Source organism: Coregonus clupeaformis, unplaced genomic scaffold, assembly GCF_020615455.1.
Source record: "Coregonus clupeaformis isolate EN_2021a unplaced genomic scaffold, ASM2061545v1 scaf0212, whole genome shotgun sequence".
In the NCBI taxonomy this organism is placed as follows: Eukaryota; Metazoa; Chordata; class Actinopteri; order Salmoniformes; family Salmonidae; genus Coregonus; species Coregonus clupeaformis.
The window spans coordinates 490,134-512,318 of NW_025533667.1; the positions used below are offsets into that span (position 1 = coordinate 490,134).

Consider the following 22,185-nt stretch of genomic DNA (forward strand, 5'->3'; position numbering starts at 1 on the left):
GGGAGGATATTAATCTACTGTAGAGGGGGAGGATATTAATCTACTATAGAGGGGGAGGATATTAATCTACTGTAGAGGGAGGATATTAATCTACTATAGAGGGGAGGATATTAATCTACTATAGAGGGGAGGATATTAATCTACTGTAGAGGGGAGGATATTAATCTACTGTAGAGGGAGGATATTAATCTACTGTAGAGGGAGGATATTAATCTACTGTAGAGGGGGAGGATATTAATCTACTGTAGAGGAGGATATTAATCTACTATAGAGGGGGAGGATATTAATCTACTATAGAGGGGGAGGATATTAATCTACTATAGAGGGGAGGATATTAATCTACTGTAGAGGAGGATATTAATCTACTATAGAGGGAGGATATTAATCTACTATAGAGGGGAGGATATTAATCTACTGTAGAGGGAGGATATTAATCTACTATAGAGGGGGGATATTAATCTACTATAGAGGGGGATGAGATCTACTATGAGGAGGATATTAATCTACTATAGAGGGGAGGATATTAATCTACTGTAGAGGGGAGGATATTAATCTACTATAGAGGGGGAGGATATTAATCTACTATAGAGGAGGATATTTATCTACTATAGAGGAGGATATTAATCTACTATAGAGGGAGGATATTAATCTACTGTAGAGGGGAGGATATTAATCTACTATAGAGGAGGATATTAATCTACTGTAGAGGGAGGATATTAATCTACTATAGAGGGGGAGGATATTAATCTACTATAGAGGAACATTAGAGGAGATATTAATCTACTGTAGAGGGAGGATATTAATCTACTATAGAGGGGATATTAATCTATAGAGGAGATATTAATCTACTGTAGAGGAGGAATATTAATCTACTATAGAGGGAGGATATTAATCTACTATAGAGGAGGATATTAATCTACTGTAGAGGAGGATATTAATCTACTATAGAGGGAGGATATTAATCTACTATAGAGGGAGGATATTAATCTACTGTAGAGGGGGAGGATATTAATCTACTATAGAGGAGGATATTAATCTACTGTAGAGGAGGATATTAATCTACTGTAGAGGGGAGGATATTAATCTACTATAGAGGGAGGATATTAATCTACTATAGAGGGGGAGGATATTAATCTACTATAGAGGAGATATTAATCTACTATAGAGGAGGATATTAATCTACTGTAGAGGGGGAGGATATTAATCTACTGTAGAGGGGAGGATATTAATCTACTATAGAGGGGGAGGATATTAATCTACTATAGAGGGGAGGATATTAATCTACTATAGAGGGGGAGGATATTAATCTACTATAGAGGGGAGGATATTAATCTACTATAGAGGAGTGTTATAAGAGAGGATATTAATCTACTATAGAGGGAGGATATTAATCTACTATAGAGGGGGAGGATATTAATCTACTGCTAGAGGGAGGATATTAATCTACTATAGAGGGGGAGGATATTAATCTACTATAGAGGGGAGGATATTAATCTACTGTAGAGAGGATATTAATCTACTGTAGAGGGGATATTAATCTACTATAGAGGGGAGGATATTAATCTACTGTAGAGGGGAGGATATTAATCTACTGTAGAGGGGAGGATATTAATCTACTATAGAGGGGAGGATATTAATCTACTATAGAGGGAGGATATTAATCTACTGTAGAGGGGAGGATATTAATCTACTGTAGAGGGGGAGGATATTAATCTACTGTAGAGGGGAGGATATTAATCTACTATAGAGGGGAGGATATTAATCTACTGTAGAGGGGGGAGGATATTAATCTACTATAGAGGGGGAGGATATTAATCTACTATAGAGGGGAGGATATTAATCTACTATAGAGGAGGATATTAATCTACTATAGAGGGGGAGGATATTAATCTACTATAGAGGGGGAGGATATTAATCTACTATAGAGGAGATATTAATCTACTGTAGAGGGAGGATATTAATCTACTGTAGAGGGAGGATATTAATCTACTGTAGAGGGGGGATATTAATCTACTATACGAGGGAGGTTATTAATCTACTGTAGAGGGGGGATTGGATATTAATCTACTATAGAGGAGGATATTAATCTACTATAGAGGGGAGGATATTAATCTACTGTAGAGGGAGGATATTAATCTACTATAGAGGGAGGATATTAATCTACTGTAGAGGGAGATATTATCTACTGTAGAGGGAGATATTAATCTACTATAGAGGGAGGATATTAATCTACTGTAGAGGAGGATATTAATCTACTATAGAGGAGGATATTAATCTACTATAGAGGGGGAGGATATTAATCTACTATAGAGGGGGAGATATTAATCTACTATAGAGGGGGGATATTAATCTACTGTAGAGGGGGAGATATTAATCTACTATAGAGGAGGATATTAATCTACTATAGAGGGGGAGGATATTAATCTACTATAGAGAGGAGGGAGGATATTAATCTACTATAGAGGGGAGGATATTAATCTACTGTAGAGGGGGAGGATATTAATCTACTGTAGAGGGGAGGATATTAATCTACTGTAGAGGGGAGGATATTAATCTACTGTAGAGGAGGATATTAATCTACTATAGAGGAGTAAAGGGAGATATTAATCTACTGTAGAGGGGGAGGATATTAATCTACTATAGAGGGGAGATATTAATCTACTGTAGAGGGGGAGGATATTAATCTACTGTAGAGGGAGGATATTAATCTACTATAGAGAGGATGAGAGGAGGATATTAATCTACTATAGAGGGAGGATATTAATCTACTATAGAGGGAGGATATTAATCTACTATAGAGGGGGAGGATATTAATCTACTGTAGAGGGAGGATATTAATCTACTGTAGAGGGGGAGGATATTAATCTACTGTAGAGGGGAGGATATTAATCTACTATAGAGGAGGATATTAATCTACTATAGAGGAGGATATTAATCTACTATAGAGGGAGGATATTAATCTACTGTAGAGGGGAGGATATTAATCTACTGTAGAGGGAGGATATTAATCTACTATAGAGGGAGGATATTAATCTACTGTAGAGGGGGAGGATATTAATCTACTATAGAGGGGGAGGATATTAATCTACTGTAGAGGGGGAGGATATTAATCTACTATAGAGGAGGATTTATCTACTGTAGAGGGATATTAATCTACTAAGAGGGGGAGGATATTAATCTACTATAGAGGGGGAGGATATTAATCTACTGTAGAGGGGGAGGATATTAATCTACTGTAGAGGGAGGATATTAATCTACTATAGAGGGACGAGGAGGATATTAATCTACTATAGAGGGGGAGGATATTAATCTACTATAGAGGGGGAGGATATTAATCTACTATAGAGGGGGAGGATATTAATCTACTATAGAGGGGGAGGATATTAATCTACTATAGAGGGGGATATTAATCTACTGTAGAGGGAGGATATTAATCTACTGTAGAGGAGGATATTAATCTACTGTAGAGGAGGATATTAATCTACTATAGAGGGAAGGATATTAATCTACTATAGAGGGGGAGGATATTAATCTACTATAGAGGGGGAGGATATTAATCTACTGTAGAGGGGGAGGATATTAATCTACTGTAGAGGGGGAGTGATATTAATCTACTATAGAGGGGGTCTACTAGAGGGAGGATATTAATCTACTGTAGAGGGAGGATATTAATCTACTATAGAGGGGGAGGATATTAATCTACTATAGAGGAGGAATTAATCTACTGTAGAGGGGAGGATATTAATCTACTATAGAGGAGATATTAATCTACTATAGAGGGAGGATATTAATCTACTATAGAGGAGGTATTAATCTACTATAGAGGGGAGATATTAATCTACTATAGAGGGGAGGATATTAATCTACTATAGAGGGGGAGGATATTAATCTACTATAGAGGGAGGATATTAATCTACTATAGAGGAGGATATTAATCTACTGTAGAGGGGAGGATATTAATCTACTGTAGAGGAGGATATTAATCTACTGTAGAGGGGAGGATATTAATCTACTATAGAGGGGAGGATATTAATCTACTATAGAGGGGATATTAATCTACTGTAGAGGGAGGATATTAATCTACTATAGAGGAAGGATATTAATCTACTATAGAGGAGGATATTAATCTACTATAGAGGAGGATATTAATCTACTGTAGAGGGAGGATATTAATCTACTATAGAGGGGAGGATATTAATCTACTATAGAGGGGAGGATATTAATCTACTGTAGAGGGAGGATATTGTCTACTATAGAGGAGGATATTAATCTACTATAGAGGGGAGGATATTAATCTACTGTAGAGGGGAGGATATTAATCTACTATAGAGGGAGGATATTAATCTACTATAGAGGGGAGGATATTAATCTACTGTAGAGGGGAGATATTAATCTACTATAGAGGGGAGGATATTAATCTACTGTAGGGAGGATATTAATCTACTATAGAGGGGAGGATATTAATCTACTGTAGAGGAGGATATTAATCTACTATAGAGGGGAGTGATATTAATCTACTATAGAGGGAGGATATTAATCTACTATAGAGGGGGAGGATAGAGGGAATTATCTACTGTAGAGAGGATATTAATCTACTATAGAGGGGGAGGATATTAATCTACTATAGAGGGGGAGGATATTAATCTACTATAGAGGGAAGATATTAATCTACTATAGAGGGGGATATTAATCTACTATAGAGGGAGGATATTAATCTACTGTAGAGGAGGATATTAATCTACTATAGAGGGAGGATATTAATCTACTGTAGAGGGGAGGATATTAATCTACTGTAGAGGAGGATATTAATCTACTATAGAGGAGGATATTAATCTACTATAGAGGAGGATATTAATCTACTATAGAGGGAGATATTAATCTACTATAGAGGAGGGATATTAATCTACTGTAGAAGGGAGATATTAATCTACTATAGAGGGGAGGATATTAATCTACTATAGAGGGGGGAGGATATTAATCTACTATAGAGGGGAGGATATTAATCTACTATAGAGGGAGGATATTAATCTACTATAGAGGAGGATATTAATCTACTATAGAGGGGAGGATATTAATCTACTATAGAGGGGAGGATATTAATCTACTATAGAGGAGGATATTAATCTACTATAGAGGGGAGATATTAATCTACTGGAGGAGGATATTAATCTACTGGTAGAGGAGATATTAATCTACTATAGAGGAGGATATTAATCTACTATAGAGGGAGGATATTAATCTACTGTAGAGGGAGGATATTAATCTACTATAGAGGAGGATATTAATCTACTATAGAGGGGAGGATATTAATCTACTGTAGAGGGAGGATATTAATCTACTATAGAGGAGGATATTAATCTACTATAGAGGGAGGAAGGAGATATTAATCTACTGTAGAGGAGGATATTAATCTACTATAGAGGGGGAGGATATTAATCTACTGTGAGAGGGAGGATATTAATCTACTATAGAGGGGGATATTAATCTACTATAGAGGAGGATATTAATCTACTATAGAGGGGGATATTAATCTACTGTAGAGGAGGATATTAATCTACTGTAGAGGGAGGATATTAATCTACTATAGAGGGAGGATATTAATCTACTATAGAGGGAGGATATTAATCTACTGTAGAGGGAGATATTAATCTACTATAGAGAGAGGATATTAATCTACTATAGAGGAGGATATTAATCTACTGTAGAGGGAGGATATTAATCTACTATAGAGGGGAGGATATTAATCTACTGTAGAGGGGAGGATATTAATCTACTGTAGAGGGAGGATATTAATCTACTATAGAGGAGGATATTAATCTACTGTAGAGGGGAGGATATTAATCTACTATAGAGGGAGGATATTAATCTACTATAGAGGGGGAGGATATTAATCTACTATAGAGGGGAGGATATTAATCTACTATAGAGGGAGGATATTAATCTACTATAGAGGGAGGATATTAATCTACTGTAGAGAGAGGGGAGGATATTAATCTACTGTAGAGGAGGATATTAATCTACTATAGAGGGGGAGGATATTAATCTACTGTAGAGGGAGGATATTAATCTACTATAGAGGGGGAGGATATTAATCTACTGTAGAGGGGAGGATATTAATCTACTGTAGGGAGATATTAATCTACTATAGAGGAGGATATTAATCTACTGTAGAGGGAGGATATTAATCTACTATAGAGGAGGATATTAATCTACTGTAGAGGAGGATATTAATCTACTATAGAGGGGGAGATATTAATCTACTATAGAGGAGGATATTAATCTACTGTAGAGGAGAGGATATTAATCTACTATAGAGGAGGATATTAATCTACTATAGAGGGAGGATATTAATCTACTGTAGAGGGAGGATATTAATCTACTGTAGAGGGAGGATATTAAACTACTGTAGAGGGGGATATTATCTACTGTAGAGGAGGATATTAATCTACTATAGAGGGAGATATATCTACTAGAGGAGATATTAATCTACTATAGAGGAGATATTAATCCACTGTAGAGGGAGATATTAATCTACTGTAGAGGGAGGATATTAATCTACTGTAGAGGGAGATATTAATCTACTGTAGAGGGGAGGATATTAATCTACTGTAGAGGGAGGATATTAATCTACTATAGAGGGAGGATATTAATCTACTATAGAGGGAGGATATTAATCTACTGTAGAGGAGGATATTAATCTACTGTAGAGGGAGGATATTAATCTACTATAGAGGGGGAGGATATTAATCTACTATAGAGGGGGAGGATATTAATCTACTGTAGAGGGGAGGATATTAATCTACTATAGAGGGAGGATATTAATCTACTGTAGAGGGAGGATATTAATCTACTATAGAGGGGGAGGATATTAATCTACTATAGAGGGGGAGGATATTAATCTACTGTAGAGGGGAGGATATTAATCTACTGTAGAGAGGAGGATATTAATCTACTATAGAGGGAGGATATTAATCTACTATAGAGGGAGGATATTAATCTACTATAGAGGGGGAGGATATTAATCTACTATAGAGGAGGATATTAATCTACTATAGAGGGGAGGATATTAATCTACTATAGAGGGGGAGGATATTAATCTACTATAGAGGGAGGATATTAATCTACTATAGAGGAGGATATTAATCTACTATAGAGGGAGGATATTAATCTACTGTAGAGGGAGGATATTAATCTACTATAGAGGGGAGGTTATTAATCTACTGTAGAGGAGGATATTAATCTACTATAGAGGGAGGATATTAATCTACTATAGAGGGGGAGGATATTAATCTACTATAGAGGAGGATATTAATCTACTATAGAGGGGAGGATATTAATCTACTGTAGAGGGGGAGGATATTAATCTACTATAGAGGGGAGGATATTAATCTACTATAGAGGAGGATATTAATCTACTATAGAGGGAGGATATTAATCTACTATAGAGGAGGATATTAATCTACTGTAGAGGAGGATATTAATCTACTATAGAGGAGGATATTAATCTACTGTAGAGAGGAGGATATTAATCTACTATAGAGGGGGAGGATATTAATCTACTGTAGAGGGGAGATATTAATCTACTATGTAGAGGAGGATATTAATCTACTATAGAGGGGAGGATATTAATCTACTGTAGAGGGGAGATATTAATCTACTGTAGAGGAGGATATTAATCTACTGTAGAGGGGGAGGATATTAATCTACTATAGAGGGGAGGATATTAATCTACTGTAGAGGGGAGGATATTAATCTACTGTAGAGGGGGAGGATATTAATCTACTGTAGAGGGGGAGGATATTAATCTACTATAGAGGAGGATATTAATCTACTGTAGAGGGAGGATATTAATCTACTATAGAGGAGGATATTAATCTACTGTAGAGGGGAGGATATTAATCTACTGTAGAGGGAGGATATTAATCTACTGTAGAGGGGAGATATTAGTCTACTGTAGAGGAGATGTCTACTATAGAGGAGGATATTAATCTACTATAGAGGAAGGAGGATATTAATCTACTATAGAGGGAGGATATTAATCTACTGTAGAGGGGGATATTAATCTACTGTAGAGGGAGAGATATTAATCTACTGTAGAGGGAGGATATTAATCTACTATAGAGGGAGGATATTAATCTACTGTAGAGGGGAGGATATTAATCTACTATAGAGGAGGATATTAATCTACTATAGAGGAGGATATTAATCTACTATAGAGGAGGATATAATCACTGTAGAGAGGATATTAATCTACTATAGAGGAGATATTAATCTACTGTAGAGGGAGGATATTTCTACTATAGAGGAGGATATTAATCTACTGTAGAGGGGGAGGTTTAATCTACTGTAGAGGGGAGGATATTAATCTACTGTAGAGGGGATATTAATCTACTGTAGAGGGAGGATATTAATCTACTATAGAGGGAGGATATTAATCTACTATAGAGGAGGATATTAATCTACTGTAGAGGGAGATATTGTCTACTATAGAGGAGGATATTAATCTACTGTAGAGGGGGAGGATATAATCTACTGTAGAGGGGGAGGATATTAATCTACTATAGAGGGGGAGGATATTAATCTACTATAGAGGAGGATATTAATCTACTATAGAGGGGGAGGATATTAATCTACTGTAGAGGAGAGATATTAATCTACTATAGAGGAGGATATTAATCTACTGTAGAGGGAGATATTAATCTACTATAGAGGGAGGATATTAATCTACTGTAGGGGGAGGATATTAATCTACTATAGAGGGGGGGAGATATTAATCTACTATAGAGGGGGAGGATATTAATCTACTGTAGAGGGGAGGATATTAATCTACTATAGAGGGGGAGGATATTAATCTACTGTAGAGGGGGAGGATATTAATCTACTATAGAGGGGTGAGGATATTAATCTACTGTAGAGGAGGATATTAATCTACTGTAGAGGGAGGATATTAATCTACTGTAGAGGGGGAGGATATTAATCTACTGTAGAGGGGGAGGATATTAATCTACTATAGAGGAGGAATAATCTACTGTGAGGAGATATTAATCTACTATAGAGGGAGGATATTAATCTACTATAGAGGGGAGGATATTAATCTACTATAGAGGAGGATATTAATCTACTATAGAGGGGGAGGATATTAATCTACTGTAAGAGGGGGAGGATATTAATCTACTGTAGAGGGGGAGGATATTAATCTACTGTAGAGGGGGAGGATATTAATCTACTGTAAGAGGAGGATATTAATCTACTATAGAGAGGGGGAGGATATTAATCTACTGTAGAGGGGAGGATATTAATCTACTGTAGAGGGAGGATATTAATCTACTATAGAGGGGAGGATATTAATCTACTATAGAGGGGGAGGATATTAATCTACTGTAGAGGAGGATATTAATCTACTATAGAGGGAGGATATTAATCTACTATAGAGGGAGGATATTAATCTACTGTAGAGGGGGAGGATATTAATCTACTGTAGAGGGGGGAGGATATTAATCTACTGTAGAGGAGGATATTAATCTACTATAGAGGGGGAGGATATTAATCTACTATAGAGGGGAGGATATTAATCTACTATAGAGGAGGATATTAATCTACTGTAGAGGGGGGATATTAATCTACTGTAGAGGGGGAGGATATTAATCTACTATAGAGGGAGGATATTAATCTACTGTAGAGGAGAGATATTAATCTACTGTAGAGGGGAGGATATTAATCTACTGTAGAGGAGGATATTAATCTACTATAGGAGGAATAATCTACTATAGAGAGATATTAATCTACTATAGAGGGGAGGATATTAATCTACTGGGGAGTAGTTATAGAGGGGATATTAATCTACTGTAGAGAGAGATATTAATCTACTATAGAGGGAGATATCTACTGCAGAGGGAGGATATTAATCTACTATAGAGGGGGAGGATATTAATCTACTATAGAGGGGGAGGATATTAATCTACTATAGAGGGGAGGATATTAATCTACTATAGAGGGGGGGATATTAATCTACTGTAGAGGGGATATTAATCTACTTAGCAGGAGATATTAATCTACTGTAGAGGGAGGATATTAATCTACTATAGAGAGAGATATTAATCTACTATAGAGGAGGATATTAATCTACTATAGAGGAGGATATTAATCTACTGTAGAGGGAGGATATTAATCTACTGTAGAGGAGGATATTAATCTACTATAGAGGAGGATATTAATCTACTATAGAGGAGGATATTAATCTACTATAGAGGGAGGTATTAATCTACTGTAGAGGGAGGATATTAATCTACTGTAGAGGGGGAGGATATTAATCTACTGAGAGGATTTGTCTGAGGGATATTAATCTACTGTAGAGGGGATATTAATCTACTATAGAGGGGGAGGATATTAATCTACTGTAGAGGGAGGATATTAATCTACTAATAGAGGAGAGATATTAATCTACTGTAGAGGGGGGGATATTAATCTACTGTAGAGGGGAGGATATTAATCTACTGTAGAGGGGAGGATATTAATCTACTGTAGAGGGGGAGGATATTAATCTACTGTAGAGGGGGAGGATATTAATCTACTATAGAGGGGAGGATATTAATCTACTATAGAGGGGGAGGATATTAATCTACTAGGCGTAGGGAGGATATTAATCTACTATAGAGGGGAGGATATTAATCTACTGTAGAGGGGGAGGATATTAATCTACTGTAGAGGGGGAGGATATTAATTCTACTATAGAGGGGAGGATATTAATCTACTATAGAGGGAGGATATTAATCTACTAAGAGGAGGATATTAATCTACTGTAGAGGGGGAGGATATTAATCTACTGTAGAGGGGGAGGATATTAATCTACTATAGAGGGAGGATATTAATCTACTATAGAGGAGGATATTAATCTACTGTAGAGGGGGAGGATATTAATCTACTATAGAGGGAGGATATTAATCTACTGTAGAGGAGGATATTAATCTACTGTAGAGGGAGATATTAATCTACTGTAGAGGGGAGGATATTAATCTACTGTAGAGGGGGAGGATATTAATCTACTATAGAGGGGGAGGATATTAATCTACTATAGAGGGGGAGGATATTAATCTACTGTGGGGAGGATATTAATCTACTATAGAGGAGGATATTAATCTACTATAGAGGGAGGATATTAATCTACTGTAGAGGGGAGATATTAATCTACTGTAGAGGGGAGGATATTAATCTACTGTAGAGGAGGAGATATTAATCTACTGTAGAGGGAGGATATTAATCTACTATAGAGGAGGTTTATCTACTGTGAGGAGATATTAATCTACTATAGAGAAAATGTCTATGAGGAGGATATTAATCTACTATAGAGGGAGGATATTAATCTACTGTAGAGGAGGATATTAATCTACTGTAGAGGGGAGGATATTAATCTACTATAGAGGGGAGGATATTAATCTACTGTAGAGGGAGGATATTAATCTACTATAGAGGAGGATATTAATCTACTATAGAGGGAGATATTAATCTACTGTAGGAGGGAGGATATTAATCTACTATAGAGGGGGGGGATATTAATCTACTGCAGAGGAGGATATTAATCTACTATAGAGAGGGAGGAATTAATCTACTATAGGGAGGATATTTCTACTGTAGAGGGGATATTAATCTACTATAGAGGGGGGGGATATTAATCTACTGTAGAGGAGGATATTGTCTACTAAGAGGAGGATATTAATCTACTATAGAGGAAGATATTAATCTACTATAGAGGAGGATATTAATCTACTGTAGAGGGGAGGATATTAATCTACTGTAGAGGGGGAGGATATTAATCTACTATAGAGGGGAGGATATTAATCTACTATAGAGGGGAGGATATTAATCTACTGTAGAGGGGGAGGATATTAATCTACTATAGGGGAGGATATTAATCTACTGTAGAGGGAGGATATTAATCTACTATAGAGGGGAGTGATATTAATCTACTATAGAGGAGGATATTAATCTACTATAGAGGAGGATATTATCTACTGTAGAGGGGGAGGATATTAATCTACTGTAGAGGGGGAGGATATTAATCTACTATAGAGGGGGAGGATATTAATCTACTATAGAGGGGAGGATATTAATCTACTGTAGAGGGGAGGATATTAATCTACTATAGAGAGGGGAGGATATTAATCTACTGTAGAGGAGGATATTAATCTACTATAGAGGAGGATATTAATCTACTATAGAGGGAGGATATTAATCTACTGTAGAGGAGGATATTAATCTACTATAGAGGAGGATATAATCTACTATAGAGGGAGGATATTAATCTACTATAGAGGGGATATTAATCTACCATAGAGGAGGATATTAATCTACTATAGAGGAGGGATATTAATCTACTGTAGAGGAGATGTTAATCTACATAGAGGAGGATATTAATCTACTGTAGAGGAGGATATTAATCTACTATAGAGGGGGGAGGATATTAATCTACTATAGAGGAGGATATTAATCTACTGTAGAGGAGGATATTAATCTACTATAGAGGGGAGGATATTAATCTACTGTAGAGGGAGGATATTAATCTACTATAGAGGAGGGATATTAATCTACTATAGAGGAGGATATTAATCTACTATAGAGAGGGGGGTATTAATCTACATAGAGGAAGATATTATCTACTATAGAGGGATGTTAATCTACTGTAGAGGATGAAATCTACTAGAGGAGATATTATCAAGAGGAGGATATTAATCTACTATAGAGGGGAGATATTAATCTACTATAGAGGGAGGATATTAATCTACTATAGAGGGAGGATATTAATCTACTGTAGAGGAGGATGTTAATCTACTATAGAGGGGAGGATATTAATCTACTATAGAGGAGGATATTAATCTACTGTAGGGGGAGGATATTAATCTACTAGAGAGGGAGGATATTAATCTACTGTAGAGGAGGATATTAATCTACTATAGAGGAGGATATTAATCTACTATAGAGGAGGATATTAATCTACTATAGAGGGGAGGATATTAATCTACTATAGAGGGGGAGGATATTAATCTACTGTAGAGGAGGATATTAATCTACTGTAGAGGAGGATATTAATCTACTATAGAGGGGAGGATATTAATCTACTATAGGGGAGGATATTAATCTACTGTAGAGGGAGGATATTAATCTACTGTAGAGGGGAGGATATTATCTACATAGAGAGGGATATTTCTACTATAGAGGGATTTAACTATAGAGGATATTAATCTACTGTGAGGAGATATTAATCTACAGAGGGATATTATCTACTATAGAGGGAGGATATTAATCTACTATAGAGGAGATATTAATCTACTATAGAGGAGGATATTAATCTACTGTAGAGGGGAGGATATTAATCTACTATAGAGGAGGATATAATCACTGTAGAGGGGAGGATATTAATCTACTAGAGAGGAGGATATTAATCTACTATAGAGGAGGATATTAATCTACTGTAGAGGGAGGATATTAATCTACTATAGAGGGAGGATATTAATCTACTGTAGAGGGAGGATATTAATCTACTATAGGGAGGATATTAATCTACTATAGAGGGAGGATATTTAATCCTGTGAGAGATATTAATCTACTGTAGAGGGGGAGGATATTAATCTACTATAGAGGGGAGGATATTAATCTACTGTAGAGGGGAGGATATTAATCTACTGTAGAGGGGGAGGATATTAATCTACTATAGAGGGGAGGATATTAATCTACTATAGAGGAGGAGGATATTAATCTACTATAGAGGGGGATATTAATCTACTATAGAGGATATTAATCTACTGTAGAGGGAGGATATTAATCTACTATAGAGGGGAGGATATTAATCTACTATAGAGGAATTAATCTACTGTAGAGGGGAGGATATTAATCTACTATAGAGGAGATTGTCTACGAGGGTTTATCTACTGTAGAGGGAGGATATTAATCTACCATAGAGGAGGATATTAATCTACTAGAGGGGAGGATATTAATCTACTGTGAGGGAAGATATTAATCTACTGTAGAGGAGGATATTAATCTACTATAGAGGGGAGGATATTAATCTACTGTAGAGGAGGATATTAATCTACTGTAGAGGAGGATATTAATCTACTATAGAGGGGGGTTGGAGGATATTAATCTACTATAGAGGGGGAGATATTAATCTACTGTAGAGGGGATATTAATCTACTATAGAAAAAATGTTAATCTACTGTAGAGGAGGATATTAATCTACTATAGAGGAGGATATTAATCTACTGTAGGAGGAGATAACTACTGAAAGAGGGAGGATATTTATCTACTCTAGAGGGGAGGATATTAATCTACTGTAGAGGAGGATATTAATCTACTGTAGAGGGAGATATTAATCTACTATAGAGGGGGAGGATATTAATCTACTATAGAGGGAGAGATATTAATCTACTATAGAGGGGAGGATATTAATCTACTGTAGAGGAGGATATTAATCTACTATAGAGGAGGGATATTAATCTACTGCAGAGAGATATTAATCTACTGTAGAGGAGATATTAATCTACTATAGAGGGAGGATATTAATCTACTATGGGGGAGAGATATTAATCTACTGTAGAGGAGGATATTAATCTACTATAGAGGGGGAGGATATTAATCTACTGTAGAGGGGGAGGATATTAATCTACTGTAGAGGGAGGATATTAATCTACTTAGAGGGGAGGATATTAATCTACTATAGAGTGGGGAGGATATAATCTGCTGTAGAGGGGAGGGATATTAATCTACTATGAGGGGAGGATATTAATCTACTGTAGAGGGGAAGAGATATTAATCTACTGTAGAGGGAGATATTAATCTACTGTAGAGGGGGAGGATATTAATCTACTGTAGAGGAGGATATTAATCTACTATAGAGGGGAGGATATTAATCTACTGTAGAGGGGGAGGATATTAATCTACTATAGAGGGGGAGGATATTGATCTACTGTAGAGGGGAGGATATTAATCTACTATAGAGGGAGATTTAATCTACTGTAGAGGGGGAGGATATTAATCTACTCAGAGGAGGAATTATCACTATAGAGAGGATATTAATCTACTGTAGAGGAGGATATTAATCTACTGTAGAGGAGGATATTAATCTACTATAGAGGGGAAGGATATTAATCTACTATAGAGGGGGAGGTATTAATCTACTGTGAGGGGGAGGATATTAATCTACTATAGAGGGGAGGATAGTATCTACTATAGAGGGGGGATTTAATCTACTGTAGGGAGGATATTAATCTACTATAGAGGGGAGGATATTAATCTACTGTAGAGGGGAGGAGGATTAATCTACTATAGAGGGGAAGGATATTAATCTACTATAGAGGGGGAGGATATTAATCTACTATAGAGGGGAGGATATTAATCTACTATAGAGGGGGAGGATATTAATCTACTATAGAGGGGGAGGATATTAATCTACTGTAGAGGAGATGTTGATCTACTATAGGAGGGTCTACTGGAGGATATTAATCTACTATAGAGGGGAGGATATTAATCTACTATAGAGGGGGAGGATATTTATCTACTATAGGAGGGGGATATTAATCTACTGTAGAGGGGGAGGATATTAATCTACTATAGAGGAGGATATTAATCTACTGTAGAGGGGAGGATATTAATCTACTGTAGAGGGGATATTAATCTACTATAGAGGGGTAATTACAGCAGGGAGGATATTAATCTACTATAGAGGGAGGATATTAATCTACTAGAGGGGAGGGATATAATCTACTATAGAGGGGAGTTAATCTCGGAGGATATTAATCTACTGTAGAGGGAAGATATTAATCTACAGAGGGGAGGAATAATCTACTATAGAGGGGGAGGATGTTAATCTACTGTAGAGGATGAATCTACTAAGGGGGGGAGTATTAATCTACTGTAGAGGGGAGGATATTAATCTACTATAGAGGGGGAGGATATTAATCTACTGTAGAGGAGGATATTAATCTACTGTAGAGGGAGGATATTAATCTACTATAGAGGGGAGGATATTAATCTACTGTAGAGGGAGGATATTAATCTACTATAGAGGGGAGGATATTAATCTACTGTAGAGGGGGAGGATATTAATCTACTATAGAGGTAAGGAGGATATTAATCTACTAGTAGAGGGGGAGGAGATTAATCTACTGTAGAGGGGGGAGGATATTAATCTACTATAGAGGGGAGGAGGTTAATCTACTATAGAGGGGAGGTTATTAATCTACTGTAGAGGGGGAGATTAATCTACTGTAGAGGGGAGGAGTATAAAAACTACTGTAGAGGGGGTGATAAATCTACTGTAGAGGGGGAGGATATTAATCTACTATAGAGGGAGGATATTATCTACTATAGAGGGGATATTTCTACTATAGAGGGGGAGGATATTAATCTACTGTAGAGGGGGAGATATTAATCTACTGTAGAGGGGGAGGATATTAATCTACTATAGAGGGGGGGGATATTAATCTACTGTAGAGGGGAGGAGATCTACTGTAGAGGGGGGAGGATATTAATCTACTGTAGAGGGGGAGGATATTAATCTACTATAGGGGGAGGATATTAATCTACTATAGAGGGGGAGTATTAATCTACTATAGAGGGGGAGATATTATCTACTGTAGAGGGGAGGATATTGTCTACTGTAGAGGGGGAGGATATTAATCTACTGTAGAGGGGAGGGATGTCTACTGTAGAGGAGGATATTAATCTACTATAGAGGGGAGGATATTAATCTACTGTAGAGGTGTAACAGCAGGGAGGATATTAATCTACTATAGAGGGGGAGGATATTAATCTACTGTAGAGGGGGAGGATATTAATCTACTGTAGAGGGGGAGATATTAATCTACTATAGAGGGGGGAGGATATTAATCTACTATAGAGGGGAGGGGATATTAATCTACTGTAGAGGGGGAGGATATTAATCTACTATAGAGGGGAGGATATTAATCTACTATAGAGGGAGGATATTAATCTACTATAGAGGGGGAGGATATTAATCTACTATAGAGGGGAGGATATTAACTACTATAGAGGGAGGATATTAATCTACTATAGAGGGGTGTAACACAGCAGGGAGGATATTAATCTACTATAGAGGGGGAGGATATTAATCTACTATAGAGGGGAGGGTATTAATCTACTGTAGAGGGAGGATATTAATCTACTGTAGAGGGGGAGGATATTAATCTACTGTAGAGGGGGAGGATATTAATCTACTATAGAGGGGGAGGATATTAATCTACTGTAGAGGGGGAGGATATTAATCTACTGTAGAGGGGGGATATGAATCTACTATAGAGGGGGAGGATATTAATCTACTATAGAGGGGGAGGATATTAATCTACTATAGAGGGGGAGGATATTAATCTACTATAGAGGGGTGTAACACAGCAGGGAAGATATTAATCTACTGTAGAGGGGGAGGATATTAATCTACTGTAGAGGGGGAGGATATTAATCTACTATAGAGGGGAGGATATTAATCTACTATAGAGGGGGGGGGATATTAATCTACTATAGAGGGGAGATATTAATCTACTATAGAGGGGGAGGATATTAATCTACTATAGAGTGTAACACAGGGAGGATATTAATCTGCTGTAGAGGGGGAGGATATTAATCTACTGTAGAGGGGGAGGATATTAATCTACTATAGAGGGGGAGATATTAATCTACTATAGAGGGAGGATATTAATCTACTATAGAGGAGATATTAATCTACTGTAGGGGGGAGGATATTAATCTACTGTAGAGGGGGAGGATATGAATCTACTGTAGAGGGGGAGGATATTAATCTACTGTAGAGGGGGAGGATATTAATCTACTATAGAGGGGGAGGATATTAATCTACTATAGAGGGGGAGGATATTAATCTACTATAGAGGGTGGAGGAATATATTAATCTACTGTAGAGGGGGAGGATATTAATCTACTGTAGAGGGGGAGATATTAATCTACTGTAGAGGGGAGGATATTAATCTACTGTAGAGGAGGATATTAATCTACTGTAGAGGGGGAGGATATTAATCTACTGTAGAGAGGGGGAGGATATTAATCTACTGTAGAGGGGGAGGATATTAATCTACTATAGAGGGAGGATATTAATCTACTATAGAGGGGGATATTAATCTACTATAGAGGAGGGATGTTAAGCTACTATAGAGGGGGAGGATATTAATCTACTATAGAGGGGGGAGGAGTAATCTACTGTAGAGGGAGGATATTAATCTACTGTAGAGGGTTGTAACTTACGGCAGGGGGATATTAATCTACTATAGAGGGGAGGATATTAATCTACTATAGAGGGAGGATATTATCTACTATAGAGGGGAGGATATTAATCTACTGTAGAGGGGAGGATATAATCTACTGTAGAGGGGGAGGATATTATCTACTGTAGAGGGGAGGATATTAATCTACTATAGAGGGAGATATAATCTACTATAGAGGGGGAGGATATTAATCTACTATAGAGGAGGAGATGTCTACTATGAGGATATTAATCTACTATAGAGAGGGGGAGGATATGAATCTACTATAGAGGGGAGGATATTAATCTACTATAGAGGGGTGTAACACAGCAGGGAATATATTAATCTACTGTAGAGGGGGAGGATATTAATCTACTGTAGAGGGGGAGGATATTAATCTACTGTAGAGGGGGAGGATATTAATCTACTATAGAGGGGAGGATATTAATCTACTGTAGAGGGGGAGGATATTAATCTACTGTAGAGGGGGGATATTAATCTACTATGAGAGGGGAGGATATTAATCTACTATAGAGGGGGAGGTTATTAATCTACTATAGAGGGGGAGGTTATTAATCTACTATAGAGGGGAGGATATTAATCTACTATAGAGGGGGGAGGATATTAATCTACTATAGAGGGGGAGGATATTAATCTACTGTAGAGGAGGATATTAATCTACTGTAGAGAGGGGAGGATATTAATCTACTATAGAGGGGGAGGATATTAATCTACTATAGAGGGGGGAGGATATAATCTACTATAGAGGGAGAGGATATTAATCTACTATGAGAGGAGGATATTAATCTACTATAGAGGGGGGAGGATATTAATCTACTATAGAGGGTGGAGGATATTAATCTACTATAGAGGGGGAGGATATTAATCTACTATAGAGGGGGGAGGATATTAATCTACTGTAGAGGGAGGATATTAATCTACTAGAGAGGGAGGATATTAATCTACTATAGAGGGGGAGGATATTAATCTACTATAGAGGGGAGGATCTACTATAGAGGGAGGATATTAATCTACTATAGAGGGGGAGGATATTAATCTACTATAGAGGGGGAGGATATTAATCTACTATAGAGGGGTGTAAACCTTGTTTCTCGTACTCCTGCTCCAGCGGGACAAGCGCACCATCGTCCTCATCTCTGTATCCGTAGTACTCAGCATCGATGTCCTTCATCAGCTCAGCTCTGCTCTTCCTGGGAGGAGGGATGGCTGGGGGGGACAATCAGTACACATTCAATAGTGCTGTCAAACATGGTATCCATGGTATTAACCTAAACTGGACATCATCCATGGACTATAAATTGGCAGTAAACGTACGTTCTTTCTCAAACAGCTCTCTGACTCCAGGCAGGTCTTTAGCCGCTCCAAAGTATTTATATCCTCTGTTTCCTGGGACCTCCTTTCCTTCGTGGTCCAGCATCCTTGGTCCCACTCTCTGGAAGATGGTACAAGAGAACATGACAATGACCCTGTGTTCTGATTCAGGACAAGACTAATACTGTCATTTAATATCCCATTACATTAACATGACACTAGTGATCAGGTAATGACTTGACTTGCTGTTTGATCTGGCTTTGGAATTCAGTGATTTTACCGGTGTCTTGGTTTTGGTCACTTTGAACTTATCATCTGCTCCACCACTGTCTCCCCCTGTCTCCCCCTGAACTTATCTGCTCCACCACTGTCTCCCCCCTGTCTCCCCCTGTCTCCCCCCTGTCTCCCCCTGTCTCCCCCCTGTCTCCCTCTGTCTGGTACAGGTACCCCCTGTCTCCCCCTGTCTCCCCCTGAACTTATCATCTGCTCCACCACGCACCTGTTTGGTAAAACACCTCCTGTCATACTCAGCCCCCCGACAAAAGCTACCTACTCCCGTTGCCTGCTGCTTGGATCTCCCCCAGTGGTCTGCTCCCCATCTGCCCTGCTGTCCCCCTGTCTCCCCTGTCTCCCGCTGTCTCCCCCTGTCTCCCCCTGTCTGGTACAGCTCCCCCTGTCCCCCCTGTCTCCCTGTCTCCCCTGTCTGGTACAGGTGCCCTGTCCCCCTGTCTCCCCCTGTCTCCCCCTGTCTGGTAGGTACCGCCTGTCCCCCCTGTCTCCCCCTGCTCCCTGCCCCCCCATGTCTCCCCTGTCTCCCCCTGTCTGCGTATAGGTACCCCTGCCCCTCCCCTGTCTCCCCCCTGTCTCCCCGTCTGGTACAGGTACCCCTGCTCCCCCTGTCTCCCCCTGTCTCCCCTGTCTCCCACCTGTCTCCCCTCGTCTGGTACAGTCCCCCTGTCTTCCCCCTGTCTCCCCCTGTCTCCCCCTGTCTCCCCTGTCTCCCCCTGTCTGGCAGTACCCGGCCCCCTGTCTCCCTGTCTGTCTGTCCCCTGTCTCCCCTGTCTCCCCCTGTCTCCCCTGCCCCCCTGTCTGCCCCGTCTCCCCCTGTCTCCCCCTGTCCCCCCTGTCTCCCCTGTCTGGTACCCCGCACCCCCTGTCTCCCCATGCTCCCCTGTCTCCCCCTGTCTCCCCCTGTCTGCCCCTGCTCCCCCTGTCTCCCCTGTCTGGCAGTCCCCTGCTCCCCTGTCTCCCCCTGTCTGGCATAGGTACCCCTGTTCCCCTGTCTCCCCCTGTCTCCCCCTGTCTCCCCCTGTCTGGTACAGGTACCCCCTGTCTCATTTACATTTACATTTAACATTTAAGTCATTTAGCAGACGCTCTTATCCAAAGCGACTTACAGTCAGTGAACACATATTTTTTTATACTGGCCCCCGTGGGAATCGAACCCCACAACCCTGGCTTGTAAACTCCATGCTCTATCAACTGAGCTACATCCCTGCCGCCATTCCTCCCTACCCTGGCGCACGCTGGGCCACTGTCGCCACCCATGAGTCTCCCGGTCGCGGCGGCTGCGACAGAGCCTGGATTCGAACCAGGATCTCTAGTGGCACAGTGACTGTCGATGCAGTGCCTTAGACCACTGCGCCACTCTGGGAGTAGTCTCCCCCTGTCTCCCCCTGTCTCCCCCTGTCTGGTAGAGTACCCCTGTCTCCCCCTGTCTCCCCGTCTCCCCTGTCTCCCCTATCTCCCCTGCTCAGCTGCCCTGTCTCCCCTGTCTCCCCCTGTCTGGTCACCCCCCCATTCCCCCTGTCTCCCCTGTCTCCCCCTGTCTCCCCCTGTCTCCCCTGTTCCAGTTCCCAACCCACCCTGTCTCCCCCTGTCTCCCCCTGTCTCCCCCTGCTCCCGCCCCTGCTTGTGCCCCCTGTCTCCCCTGTCCCCCTGTCTCCCTGTTCCCCTGTCTGGCAGACACCCCACCATCTGCCCCTGCTCCCCCTGTCTCCCCCTGTCTCCCATGTCTGGTATAGACACCCCCACCACTCCCCCTGTCTCCCCTGTCTCCCCTGTCTGGATGACACCCCCACCACCTCCCCCTGTCTCCCCTGTCTTCCCCTGTCTCCCCTGTCTCCGTCTGAGAACACCCCCACCCACTCCCCCGTCTCCCTGTCTGTATAGACACCCCCACCACACTTCCCCTGTCTCCCCTGTCTCCCTGTCTCCTGTCTCCCCTGTCTGGTAGACACCCCACCACACTCCCCTGTCTCCCCTGTCTCCCCTGTCTCCCTGTCTGGATGACACCACCACCCCCTGTCCCTGTCCCTGTCTGTATAGACCCCCACCCCCTGTCTCCCCTGTCTGGTATAGACACCCCCACCCCCTGTCTCCCCCTGTCTTGGCACCCCACCACACTCCCTGTCTCCCCTGTCTCCCCCTGTCTCCCCTGCTGCCCCTGACTCCCCTGTCTCCCTGTCTCCCCGACCCCACAACTCCCCTGTCTTCCCTGTCTCCCTGTCTCCTGTCCTGTATGGAAACACACTCCCCTGTCTCCCTGTCTGCCCCTGTCCGGTATAGATACCCCACCACCCCCCTGTCT

The 22,185-nt window shown here is 39.8% G+C and overlaps 1 protein-coding gene across 1 annotated transcript in view; it reads right to left on the bottom strand.

Annotated features, from left to right (window-relative positions):
• isy1 (ISY1 splicing factor homolog) overlaps nucleotides 1-22,185 on the bottom strand; it is a 70,824-nt gene that overhangs the window by 22,397 nt on the left and 26,242 nt on the right. Inside the window, exons 6-7 of the mRNA XM_041873321.2 lie at nucleotides 19,599-19,716; nucleotides 19,368-19,490 (exon numbers count right to left, since the gene is read on the bottom strand). Coding sequence (XP_041729255.1) covers nucleotides 19,368-19,490; nucleotides 19,599-19,716 — 241 coding nt within the window. The remainder of the gene's footprint in view (nucleotides 1-19,367; nucleotides 19,491-19,598; nucleotides 19,717-22,185) is intronic.